At 37.2% G+C, this 14,637-nt stretch overlaps 1 protein-coding gene across 1 annotated transcript in view; it reads right to left on the bottom strand.

Moving 5' to 3' along the window:
- bin3 (bridging integrator 3) overlaps positions 1-14,637 on the bottom strand; it is a 49,642-nt gene that overhangs the window by 30,623 nt on the left and 4,382 nt on the right. The window contains exons 2-4 of the mRNA XM_043247176.1: positions 9,815-9,863; positions 8,268-8,308; positions 1,843-1,904 (exon numbers count right to left, since the gene is read on the bottom strand). Coding sequence (XP_043103111.1) covers positions 1,843-1,904; positions 8,268-8,308; positions 9,815-9,863 — 152 coding nt within the window. The remainder of the gene's footprint in view (positions 1-1,842; positions 1,905-8,267; positions 8,309-9,814; positions 9,864-14,637) is intronic.

The raw sequence follows: 14,637 nt of genomic DNA, 5'->3' as shown, positions 1-14,637 counted from the left end.
TCACAAAACATCTAAAAGTAGCTTATAACTTGCAGATTTAGGAGAAAATCTTAAGAATAGTCCTAAATTCAGGGTTTCTACATTTTCTGCTCCAAGAGTATTTCACAAAGCATTCTTGGCACTAAAACTAGCTCCTAAATCTGTGAAACGTTAGGAGCAGTGAAGATGACTCCTAAGGCACTAAGACCAAGCCACAAACTACCCTACAATAGCCGTTGCAAGCAATCATCCTCAGAACGTAAACGTATTAGAAACATTTGATGATAATGTGCTTTTAAAGGTTGGTTTTGGAGGTTATCCCGACTCCAAATCTTCCTTTGACTTTAACTTTGTTTTCATTAACCAGTTGGGCAAGACGTAACAGCTGTTCTTGCATCCAGTTGTTGTCTTTTTTTTGTTTGCATGTCTTGCTATCAGCCATGATTGCTCTACTCCGCTAATTAAAAGGCTGTGTATATGCATATTCACTGTTTTTTTTTTTTTTTTTTTTTACAAGCAGCATACAGGCTAATTAGCTAAACACACACACACACACACACATATACATATATATTATAATGTTTAATTAGTGACATTTAACCTGCATTTTAAAATCTTTTTTTGAATGTGCCAATTAACATTTTTATTTTTAAACCTTTATATGAATAAGGCACTGCCAAAAAGAAAACTCTCGTCTAAAAACCTTTACTGCTATTTAGGAGATGTCCAGTGCTTTTGCTCGACATCTTGTGATCGATGGACAGACACGAGTTGTTCAGAAGATGGCTTGTTGATCGCATGCGGCAATGTTAAGGGCCAAGTTGAGGAGAAATTGTGACGTCTCGATTCTCCTCGTTTCATATCCTGCCGTTTCAGACAAGTGCAAACAAGTCGAAGAGTAGAAAAGTCATTTTAAAGTGGAAAGTCAGATTTGAGTCCTGAAACGTGCAGAATGACATCAAATCTAAACATTAACATTCTGGTGCTCGATTTTACGAGCCCTTAAAACATCCGAGATCTGATCGCTTCCTGTGTAACTTTCACACAATATGTACAAAGATACCAGAAAGACACATGACATAACCGTCTGTAAAGTGCCATTTAAGAGCTGGAAGACACTACATCTGTCCTGATCTTCAGTCTGGATGCACCAAACACTATAGACGGAAAAAGTCAACGCTGATGGATTTAACAAAGTAGAGTCTCATTTTTAGCTTCAGACTGCTATTTATTTATTCAGCTTCGATACAGCCAGAGGATATTAAACATGTTTGTAGTTTGAACTGATTTTAGAAGGCATGCTGTTTTCATTTGTCACGTGTTTTCATCTGAGACTCATGTCTCTGTGCGAGTTTGTTGTGTTTGGAAAGACTTGAAAAGTCTGGAAGTGTGTGATCCTCAGTCATTTAGTGTATGATGCACAGTTTTTTTCCCCTGTAATTATTTACAAAGTCAGCAAGAATATGGTGACTGGTGCTTTACAATCTGTTCGGATTTAAAATGGCATCGTCCATTGTAACCACAGTTTCAATTATATTATATTAATCAGCATTGTGGAGAAAACATGGTTTTAACGGATGCTACACATGCCTTTAAAAACGCTGCCAGTGACCCAAAGTATAGTACTTTCAGCTCTGCGATTTAAAAAGGTTTAATGTTCACAGAATTCCACAGATTTCTATTAATATCAGAGGACAAATCACAAAAGTGAAAAATTTGACAGCTCAATGCAGGTAACGCTGGCTGATGGAAACACATTGATTTAACCAATTTACAACAGTACATGCTTTCATTTTGACATTACACCAGTTATATTTAGCTAAGAGTCAACATTAGCGGAGAGGAGAGGGAATCATCACAAACCTAAATCAGCCTCCGTGCTTTTCTTCATGTCTTTATGCAGCTTCTTTGTCTGTTCTTCCAACCTATAATGACCAAAATAAAAAGTGACAGCAAAGTTAAGCTCATTAACGATTCCAAATTACACATTGTTATTAGCATAGCAATCATTACGCATCTGATTTGTTTATTATTTTTAGATTACTTTTAACTCACTAACAAATTTATAATGACATTAATTGTTATTAACAACATTAAAGTGCCCCATTAAACCATTCCTAATAATCCCTTTCATGCAGTGTGTAACGCAACTGTAAACAATCTGCATTGTTGTAAATCCAAAAGAGCACAATAAATATTTGACTCCCAAAATAAAGAACTGACTCTAAACAGCCTAGACAGATAGAGCTACTCTTCAGGTTCGCATTCTGCATCGTCTGGATGCGCTAACTTGACTGATTCTCCAATCTCTTGGAGTTCAACATGGGACACACAAAAGATGGTTCAGCACCCAGTTCACTTAAACCAGTGGCTCCACTAAATCACAACCTGCAAGTATGATAAATAATATGCTTATTTTCCACCGAGGGTTCAAAATACAAAACTATGGCAATGGGCTTATCGTTTCCGGCTGCTGCACAAGGGTAGACCAATTACAACAGGCCATCTGACCAATCAGAGCGGAGTACGCTTACAGAAAGGAGGAGGCTGAATCTTAAAACGAATCATTTAAGTATCGCTGGAAAATTAGGTGACATTAAACGCGTATTTTGATAAAACGAAATATTTCAAGGTTTCTTAAACTGGGGTTAATGAAGGAAAACTGATGCAAAGTGGTAATGTTGAGAAAACACTTTTTAAAGCTGAAATGATTATAGCTAGCTGACTTATAATTGGTCTTTGTTTGAAAGTTAGCAAAACTGACTTTCTGAATGTATGAGCAGTATTATATGAGTAAAAGTTACACTTTTAAATAAAGTATTAAGGACAATCAATAAATTATTAATTTGTTGCCACTGTGTGAATAATAGGCCTACGTAATCAATAAAAAGTAACCGCGCTCAATTTGACTACATAAAAAATATAATCCAGCTAGAAGCACTTATTCTGTGGAATTAGATTTCGTATGTAAATCAATTACTACCCAGCATTGTGTGCATATTTTTGTGTGTGATTGCTTTGCAGTTGCTAAGTCCGCGATATTACGCTCAAATCGCAGTTAAATAAGAGATTTTTACTACGCTCATCTGCGAGTATCTATTCATGTTTCCGTACAACAGTAACAATTCCTGAGAGGCAGAAGAGATCATTCACAGGGTCTTTCACAGTGTTGATCCATTCACACCCGCTGGGGGTGTTAACAACTGCAATTACCGCACTACTGCATCCGACTCGCGCTCACACCAGTGTGTGTTTGCGCCGCTGATGGGGGAGCTGTTCATTATAATCAATTAGGTGGAAAATTAGACACGGACTGGGGGACTCCCTTGAGGCACCTCACGCCGCACTCATTACAGCAATTAAGGAAACCGGAGATCTGGGGAAAACGGTGGTGAAACTGGTAATTTCGGTTTTTATTTTTGGCTCTGTGACATACAAGAAAAATGAAAAGGTGGAAAGAAAGGGGTGTGGGAAAGTATATCACCTTTATATCAGGATGATGAAAAAAAACAATTGAAGATATAAAGAGGAGGGAATGAGGAGGTGGGGAATCATGGTTAACTGGCAAGAAATGGAAAGAGAGCGTCCTAACAAGATGAGATAAAGGGTCCATTACGGTAGGTGCTAATAGAGTAGCATTGGCCCAGCTGCTCCAGACGGCTGTCATGTGAACACGCTAGCAGCACGCCGCCTCCTAACATGTGAATGGCATTTAGAGTTAGCGCAGGTTACAAGCCAACACATTAGCACCAAACCCCCACATTCTGACGGAGGAATACGGGGGGCAGGAGGAGGAGGAGGAGGAGGAGGAGGAGAGCAGACAATGCTTCGGGGGGCTGTGTAAGTCCTGTTGGCACAAAGTGTGAATTTTCTTGCCAAAACGCGTGACGACGATGATGTTAATAAAGCAATGAGCCGCTCGAGACAAAGTGATTTTACTAGTATATATACGTTTGGACGTGACCCAGGGGATTTTAGCTCTTAAAGGGATAGCTCACCTAAAAATTTAAGAAAAATTGTGCCATTTGCTCACCTTCAGGTTCATCTTCAAAAAAACAAATGAAGCTTATGGAAGGTATTTTTTAACGATTTCAGTTCCTTCATTGCTGGTTTTCGACTAAAATGCTTTAATTTTGTAAAAAAAAAAGAATATAGAAGTAATTTACGTGATGGGATTTTCTTGTAAAACGTACTAAAAATAATTTTATTATGTGTGACTTTTTTTGAAAACTAAATATAGTATAATATTGTTACTCATAATACTTGTGGTGTGGACAGCTACTGATGATTTTTACTACTATATCATTACAGTTATTATCTATGGCATGAATGGCTTTATTCATTGCAACTGCATGGAAAACAATAACCGGCTCAATTTATGAAATATCTCTGCTGTGTTCAGGTGTAAAACAACATGAGGGTGAGCACATTTTCAGTTTCAAATCTACAGTAAATGAAAGAATAAATGAATATCGATCATTGTAGTGCACTAGGAAGTAGACTCCCCCCTTCTCCAGTACTACAGCACCACAAAAGAGTTTCAATGAAGACAACGGGCATCACGTACTCCGGGGTGTGTGTGTGTGTGTGTTTCGTGTGTGTTGTTGCGTAATCTGTGGTATTCTGATAGCAATCATACCAAAGGAGCGGCCCTCTCAGACAAGAGTTCAGGCCCCTACATGTCCGTGCCCACACCACAAGCACTTGCGTGTGTGATATATGCCTTTTGTACCGGGACTCCACCTACACAAGCGAAACTAAGGCGACAGAGTTAGGTGAGGCGCTAGAAAGCACATACGATGACCTCCGACCTGATACAAGACGACACGCCGTATGATAAACATCCAAATCCAAAACTGATCTGTTTGGTCCTACTAAATGGCTCCATGCAGGGGGTGAATATAACAAAATAAAAGGCCCAGATTGAATAAAAGAAAAGAAAGGTGGAAAAAGAGTGTGGGAATGTTATCAACTTTACATCAAGGTCAAATATTAAGGTCATTTCCCACGCTCTTTCCACCTTTGCTTCGGAAAGTGGAAATGTAAAAGACACCATGAAATAGTCCACAATACCACTTTCTACAATGTACACGTTTTCCAAAGCTGTACATCATAAAAAATAAATAAATAAATGCATTCTTGTTTGTAAATAAACTGGAGAATGCTATAAAGACAATGCAGCTTCTGTTACATCTGTTATTGTTCAACTGCTTAATTGTAATTGTGAAATTAGTTTTTAAGTGAAAGTTTCTACTCATACACACAAATACATACAAGCATAAAGAGACATTTCATGGGAAATTTTCATTAATTTATTATATCAGTAAAAAAAATTATAAATTTTGAATGTAAAAAAATAATTGAAAAAAATTAATATTTAAAATTATTTTACTTAAAGTTTAAATCTCAATTTAAACTGCAATTTTATATTCATTTAATCCATTACCTTAAAATTATACACACATACACCATTTCAACAGCATGTCTTTGAAATCTTTGTTCCTTGGATGTTTCTGGTGATTAAGCGCATTCCAAACCATTACTTTATTTGAAATGTTTTTTTTTGTTTTATTATATATTTTTTTATATTTCTTCCTGTGGTGCTAAGCTGAATTTTCATCAGCCTTTAGTTCAGTCTTCAGTGTCACATGATCTTTCAACAATCATTCTAATATGCTAATTGGAATATGCATCTTTCCTTATAGTATACCTTTATCACTTTTTCAATCAGTTTAACATCCTGCTGAATGTAATAATATTCTTTCAAAAGATATAAAAAAAGATACTGACCCTGATTTTGTCGAGTAGCGCAGGTTGTCACTAATTATAATTTAAGCAGCACAAATGTTTACAACAATAATACATCATTATATTAGATATGATAAGGATCAAGTGACACTGAAGACTGGAGTAATGATGCTGAAAATTCAGATTTAAAAAAAAATCTTTTTTTTTTTTAAAAATCACTCTAAAATAGAAAACCATAATTTATGAATATTGAATATTACTGTTTTGTCTGTATTTTTGGTCAATTAAATGCATAGGAGACTTGCTTCAAAAACAAATAGTACTGTATGTGTCTTTACAGTAAATGTGCATAAAAACATACATGCTCACATATACTGTATTAGTCTGCATATAGCCTATACTTTTATCTAAAAAAAAAAAAAAAAAAAAAAAAAAAAACAATTACAGGGTTATGGAAAACATGGCAGCCAGCACTGAATTGCTTTCATCTTGTGTATTTGTGACCACATGATGGCACAGATAGAGTATTCAAATGTTTCTAGTACTGTTCCACAGCAACACACTTGACCAAACTAAAAACAAAATCAACGGCATGTAGTGACTAGTTTACTGGCATTCATTTAGCGTCATAATATACATGCATGTTCTGTAAAGCTGCAGTGAAATGACATGTACTGTGAAAAGCAATGTACACAAATATGAAAACATTTCTACAGATATACAGACAGACCCAGACTGACCAATACAAGTGAAATGTCAACTAATCAGCTTCCTGGGACATCTCAGCGACAAACCATGACAAGTACGTAAGTTACACCGACTGATCCACTGTATGAACAAATCATCTCAACCTTTCCTCTAAGGAATGAATTTTGCATATGCATCAGCAGCCTCTCTTGTACACATATATACATATACATATTAGGGCTGCAACAACTAATGGATAAAATCGATTATTATCGATAATGAAAACAAATCGACAACGATCCTCGCTAACGATTAGTCGTTTCTACCCACAGTGCACACCCAACTTCAGCCAATCACAGCCCTGAATAACTGATTTCTACGGACAAAATTAATCTATAATAGTGAAGGGAGCGGAACGTGATGCTGAGGGAGGAGTACGTGATTAAACTGCCCAAACCAAGAGAATTCTTTATTTTAAACTTTAGAGTAATGACTTGCCCTGTCAGGTGCTTTGACAGATCGCGCGTTCGTTCTCAGCGCAAAAACTTTCAGTTTCATATCCTTATCTATAAATATCACTAATTCACACGAGCATTTCTATTTTTGCATATCCTGATAGTAAATCTTTACTAATTGAGTGCCGACGCGGCCGGAGCGCGTGTCAGACGAACGGAACAACATTAACTGCGATGAAATATCTGCTATGGAATATTAAGGTATAAAAGGTCAACATGTTGTGCACGTATTTTATGAGGAACTGTAAAGGGATACAGAGTGTAATTCTGAATAGAAACATCAGAGAATTCATAACCGCTTTTATAAAATAAGTGACTGATCAGTAAATTACTCTTGCCTGTTGGTTAACGCCGAGTTTGTTTTATCCGTCAATTATTTTAATTGTTTAATTACAATAATAATGTTTAATTTTTTATTTAATGAAGATATATTTAAACCATTTCGCTATACAGGGCCTAAGAAAGTTATTAAAACAAACGTAAGGTTTCAATAAATTAAGCTTTGCGCCACTGCTTTCCAAACTCATTTTTAGTATTCCAATAAGCTCTTTAGTAACAGTGGTTGGCTATTTCTAGTGATATAATTATTGCTGTTATCAATGAAAAAGAGAAGAAAAAAAATTAAAAAATTCAGATTCCCAATTCCCAATTTCCCCATTAGTGTCAAAAAGTACATAATGCCAACAAGAAATTAAGTTGTAATGAAAGATATAGGAGAACATCGTTTTTATAGGATGCAGTTGACATGTTTGTTTATATGGTATGTACACACACACACACTTTAAATATGACCTTTAAATATGACCTAGATGTGTTCTTGACAGGTCTTGTGAGATTTGCCCATTAACATTAATCAAAACCCAAGGATTATGTGGTCTATACAGTCTAAGTGTACTGGCTAGGCAGGTACAGGTCTATGCATGAAAATGCATATAGATTAAGGCTGGAGGCATTTGAGTCAACCTCTCATTTAGGGCGCTGAAAACCCGTAACCACGCTTCCATTGTGGCACACACAAGAATCACTTAACTTCTGTCATGATTGGGGAGAAACAGACGATGCATCAGGGTCTCGCTGACAACGTCGCAATCCTTTGGAACACCTAGACCGGCGCCACGGTTTTGATCAAATCAAAAAGGTTTCAAATCCGATGCTGATCTATTTTTAAAATCGATGTACTACTTGGGCTCGCTTTTGTTGGGAAAACAAATATTTGAGTGCCTGCTGTCTTTTTCTGCCGGGCAATTTCAAGTGAGCTAATGATCCTCAAACATTCAAAGCTCTGTGGGCAACACAACACATGGAATAAAAACAACGGCATCGGACACGTCAACTTACTTTTGGAGCTTCTCATATTCCCGCTCAAAGTCCCTTTCAACCTGTGGAGAAATGGAGGAGACATGTAGAGAGATGTGAGAAGAATGGATAGAAAGTCTCTTTAAAGAAGTGTGTGGGCAAACTGCTCTAGTTTTCTACAAGCTCTCTTGGGTGCGTGATCATAAAAACAGGATCTACAGGGCTGCAGAACCAAAAAAAACCTAAATCAAGCAGAGGGGGAAAAAAAAAGCGAGCTGGATATCAGTTTGGGACGTTTTAGCTATTAGGCGAGATCTCTGAAGAACGCCAACAAGATCAAATGGGGGGGAAAAAAGATTAAGAAAACAGAACAAGCTGAATCTTTCATTTGGAAATCAGCAGTTGCAGGAGGTCCTGTAATTACTGCAGTGGCCTTCTGTTGCCACATTAGCTTGCGTCCGTGCCACCCTACCGCTGTGTGTAGGGGGTTAATGATGCCATAATTGCAGCAGTAGGGGTTCCTGTCCTGTGGTTCGGTGGGCAAAGTCTGTAAATAAACAGTATTTGGGAAGGCAGGCAGTCGGTAGCCCGTTTAGAGCCGTGTGTCCGGCCTGTGGCCTGCCCACTCACGGGTGACCATGGAAGTGTGGTGCAACAGGAAAGGAGGCGAGGTTAGGGAACGAGGAGATGGGGGAAATAAGAAAAAGAGATGTTGATTGACCTCCCCAAAACGAGGAAGAGATCAGGACACCCACTCACGGACACACAAGGGTACGGTGTCCACAACAGAGAGGCGCTTATGAACTCACAGTTGATCTATTCAAACAATGACTCAATCGCAGACCACAGCACCGGAGTCAAATGGACTAGAAAACTAGACATTTGCTGGAGAGAATGTGAGTGGCGTGCGCCTGAGAAAACTCGGAGGGGTTTTTGGCTTGTTGCTGGGGCTACGTACGATTTCGTGGAAGCCCTCAGCCATATAATTTCAGCTTTAAATAGTTTTTACCAGCAGATTTACAGGTGGAAAAACAATTTCCCATGATCCTGTAGTGAGCATCTCTAAATCAACAGTTTTAGGTCATACTTTCTCCAATGTTCGCCATTACCTACGGCTTTTGCCTCAAACTTCTAAATGGATGTTTATTAAAAGTTAGTAAGGGATAGGGATGTAAAATATTGTAATGCAGAATATGTATTTTATTAGCCAATATATTAATTGACACACTAATAAGCAACTAGTTAATAGTGAGAATGGGACCCTATTTACATTTAATTGTTTTTTTTGCTTTGCTTCAAGGAGATTAAAGTTATTAAAGTTGTTAAACTCGCATAGTCTTGTGACTTTTTCACTCTTGAAAAGTTTAAACTTAATTAAAAAAAAAATTATTGAATATAAGTAAATGTTGTGTAAAACTACATTAATGTATGCACAGCATTGACAAAATAATATTAAACTTATTTCATATCGATCAGCTTTATATCAGCAAGGTACCGGCATCAGTAAAATGTTTTAGCAACTGAAATTTCGTGGCACAGAATTCATCTGTAAAAATGAAAAAAAGAGAAAAGTCCTGCGGATTTCTTACCGTTTTTGAAACAATCTGTTTCCTTGGTTGTCCAATTTTGAAAGGAATCCTAGAGAGAGAAATGTATAATTGTAAGTTGGATCACGTTTAGACAGAAAGAATGCATTTAATTTATTATCTTAAAATGAATTTAAGTACAATTACAATACCACATTTTACTCAGTCCATTTTTATTTTCCAAAGAAAGGCTGAATGCTTCATTTAAAAGGTTATAGCATTTCATGGAGAGTTCTGAGGTTCGGTATAAAAACCCCAGCAGCTAATCAAATCATCTCATATGGGCCACACAAATCTATCTCAGAAGCTATCAAAGGCGGATGTGCATAATTAGAAGTGGCTGTCGCCGCTGCCACAAGTCTTCCTGTGGTCTGCCGGGGGGAGATCACTACATGTGCACATCTTACACGCATGCACTTTCCTGTGGTCTGCTACTGCACTGTATTTGCTCGGAGCCCTGCGGACTCAGGTGTTCACAGGATGAGGTCTCACATACACAAGTGCGCAACACACGGCAGCAAATCACTACCAACCACAGATCACCTTCACGACTGAACCCCAAAAACGAGTTCATATCCGGTTCACTAGTGATTCCACTATACATCACCACCTGTGCTTATTACAGCATATTACTTGTGATTCAATAAACAACACAAAAGCCAACAAAAAATTCTTGATGCTCATAAGCAGTATTGGGGGTAAGGAGTAACAAGTAACGTGTAATCAGATTACTTTAAAAGTTGCAGTCCATAACTTTGTCGTTTCAAAATTACAAACAAAAAAATACACTTCCGTTTTTCAAATTGCGTTGTTGGCTTGTCCTATGGTACACCTATAATAAGTGTTTATATTCAGACTATTTAGACCGGTTCGTGTAGGAACAGCTGCGAAGTAGATCTGGCTACAAATGTTCTTCCACGATCACGCTATGCGGTTTTGTTAACCAGTAGAGCGCCAAAAGTTATGGGCTGCAGCTAAAAACGACGTTTATTTTAATTGACAAAACAATAAGATACACTTTTTCCAAACAAGTAACGCTAGTCCCGTTTATTGACTGACAGCTCTTCTGAATGTTGAGAGAAATCAGTGAAAGCAGAAGCTGCTGCAGTTCTGGACTAAATGTGAACGTGCAGTCGCTCTTTTCACTTGCGTTAAAATACACACAGTATTCCTCTCCACCACATCACTGTAGAGCTGAATACAAACAGCATAGATTAACCGTTGAATCAAAGTCACTATTTGTTTCCTTCGTGTACAAAAGTATTCTTGTAGCTTCGTAAAATTACGTTCGAACCCCTGATGTCGAGTGGATTATTTTACCGATATCCTTGCTATGTTTCCGAATGCTGATAAACCTCACAAAATCCTAATGAAGTAAATAATCAAAATTCCTTTCATGAAGTCTGACAATTCTCACTTTTAGCAGACCGCAACAGATACTAACACTGACACCTAAGCCCCTCTATGTGTGAAGGTATGTTAACTTTGGACTGGGTTTCTTCCAATTCAACAAATGCAAAAAAAAAAAAAAAAAAAAAAAGAGACTGATACGCCTACAGCTCGTCCTTCAGTTAGGTCACAACGGTTGGTTTTGTCTTCTGATAAAATCTCATTCAAAGTTGAACTCGTTTAATTTGCTCTGCCATTCTGTCTCACCTTTTCTAACCTTTTTGTTTCATGTTGCTATTAATTGTCGAGTTTAATGCTGTTTGGAATTGAAGAACTTAATTCTGGTTAAACGATTAAACAATCACTTAAAACCAGGAGGCTAGTTCACTTCAAAACTGCTAACGAAAATGTTTTAAAGCTAATGTAGCAGAGTCGTGGTGCCTCAACTAATGAAAGACACAAACGGCGCTCACATTGATGTTAAAGGTTCAAGTCCAGCCTGCAACACGACCCAATTTCAACCTACGTATATTTTTTTACTATAACATTTTAACATGGTCAGGGAAATCCCTTCTTTATTTTTTCATTTATGAGTGATGAAATCAAATCATTTAAAGCAGAGTTAGTGTATGATACGCTGATATGATCACGTAACTGCACAATCCTAATTGTGCGAGTACAAAAAAAAAAAAGCAGGATTGGCACACCATTCAACCCGTTTCTTTGGGAATGGCAGGCCTTCCAGTCAAACTTGTTAATGTACTAAAGCCGTGGCACAATGGCATCACGTTCCCATCTCCTGTTCTCAAACTTCCTTTAAGTGAAAAGTAGCAATTAACCGTTCGGCCCCCTTCTTCTCTGTCTCGTGCGTTGTTTAGTAATTACACCTGAGACGGGCTAAGGTGAAAAAAAAAACAAAAAAAACGCAACACGTTTCCAGCGTGCGCCATAGCAGGCACCTCTCTCACGCACACATCTACACACACTATTATTGATGTGACAGAAGTATGGCTGCAGATGATTGATGGACGGCTGGGGATGACAGGAACGCGGCGATGCCGGCTGCGTCAAAGTAAAGGTGTGTGAGCTAATGAGACGGAAAGAGAGGGGTGTGAGGGAGTGTGTGTGAGAGAGAGAACTTGGTATAAAGGACACAAATGAAACTGGAACAGTTATATGCATACACACACACATACTAACAAACTGAACTACTAAAATGTGACGCGAACGACCTATTTTCATTTAAAATAAGAAATCGCATTTTAAAGATAAGACGCAACCCTTCTCCGAAGAACACAAAGTTCACCTTTAGGCGTGCTGCTGTAATGCCTAAATCATCATGGAAAACTACAAGTCATCACCCACAGAACTTCCTGAAGTCCTACCGCTGACTCACCCCAAAAACAGTTTACTACTGCCAAAATTACATAAACAGCCATCACTCAGAGATCGGCAAGCCAAAAAAAAAAAAAAAAACTAAGAAAGCAGACTGAAGTCAATTGTTTCATCTGTGTGATGACGTAGTGAGTTGCAACAACAAGTGACTGTTGTTTCTCCTTTCATGTCGTCAGAAAGGTGAGTTTATCTTCGTAAGCAGGTCACGCGTCAGTAAGGATTGCTCAACTACATCTGTCAGAGGAAATCCATTTAACACTCGGAGAAGATGGATTTTCAAATTTCGATACGGAAAAAAAGCCACAGTTCTCATTTTCGTGCTAAATAACGAAAACCAATAAATACTAACAATACTACAAAAAAAATGCACAACAATTACAGGAGTAAGTTATAAAAAATAATAATTAATTAAAAATAAACAATTACAATAATTTAAACTGAGGATAAAACATTTAAAAATCTAATTATAAGGGTGAATAAAAAGTGCAAGAATATTAAGAATATTAACAAATACATTTTCACAAACAAGTCAATGCGTTTATTTAGGTAAAAAAGAAACAATAGGTTTAGGGATATTTAAGTGAATTACTACCATTGAGTACACTTATTTAGAAATGAGTGAGTTAAAAACTAAAAACTTATGTAGAAGTTCTTCCTGCACAATAAACCTAATGAGCTTTTAAATTAAAAACTATGAAAACCCTTGATCTCTACCACTTTAAGCCGACTATCTTTAAAACATTTATTTAGCATAAAGAAAAAGATGAATAATCAACTCTTTTGTATGGCATAATGTGCCATAAAAATATAGCTTGGAAAATTAAACCAATTCCTTCATTAAAAATAACAGACACGTTGACGCCATTCCAATGACAACGTGCATAAAGCAAAACACAGCTAAAAACTAGGTTTGTTTCACAGAAAGTTATTATTTAACAATATCACATGAATCGTCTCAACTGATTTTATGAGGGGTTTTTAATGGTGCATTTTTTTTTTTTTAAGTTTGACAGCATCTGTCGTCATTTCCTTTCGTTTTATGGAAAAAGAGAAGTACAAACGTGCTGATCAACGTCTTTTGTGTTCCACGAAAATCAGGGGGAAATATATAAGGGCAATTTTTATTTGGTGATGAACTGTCGCTTCACGATCTACTAATCAAGATTGGCGTATTAACGCCGGAGCTGCGGGATAGTTTAAGCAGCCTGCTGTAAGTCAGGATGTCAAGGCTTGACGGGATGTCAAGGTTCTGACAGGAAGGAAGAAATTCAGTGGGATGATTTTGTACTGTGGGAATCTGCAGCGAAAGTTTTTCGCATACAAAGCCATTTTTACATGCGCCCTTATTTAAGCAAGCGGTCAGGCCTGATCCCATGCTCTTGAAGAGGTCACGTAAAAAGAAAGATGGAATCACGTCTTTTTGAAGGTATAATATTAACAGACTTATTATTGCTTAATTGATAATACAGCCAATAAAATGATATAAGTGCATTCACGGACAATAAACTGCTCAGTTCTGTAAAAGCAAGCTAGTTAAAATTGGTCCTCAATGAATAAAACATTTTATAAACATTATAAAACAATCAAAAATACATTTAAATAAACAAGTAAATAAATGGCTGTTGAATCTTTCTATATATTACTTAAAGTCGGATGCTAAAAGAATATGACAGCAGATATATATAAAGAATTATGGGAAAATACCAGGGGTTTATTGCAGGAACTTCCTGTCTGCGGTGCAGTGAGAGAATATGAAATATTATTTATGGAGATATTGTTCACAACAGTATCCTGTGTGGCATTTTGGTTTGCAAATATGTGCATGATATCATTACAGAGACGCTGCTGCTTCTGCTGCTAAATACTGAGTTTATTATGTCAACCAATGGCGCCTTTTGGACATCAAAACAAGACGTAATGAGCGGTAATTAACCTTCCATTTTAATCTGTTAATTACAGTGTTGACCATCCAAACTCAGTGTAGAAACCATGGACATCAGCTGCTGTCTGAAGAGATAACTGTCACATGATGGCCACGGGCA

The sequence above is a fragment of the Puntigrus tetrazona genome, chromosome 8 (genome assembly GCF_018831695.1).
Source record: "Puntigrus tetrazona isolate hp1 chromosome 8, ASM1883169v1, whole genome shotgun sequence".
Taxonomy (NCBI): Eukaryota; Metazoa; Chordata; class Actinopteri; order Cypriniformes; family Cyprinidae; genus Puntigrus; species Puntigrus tetrazona.
This window is presented reverse-complemented; position numbering and strand designations above follow the sequence as displayed.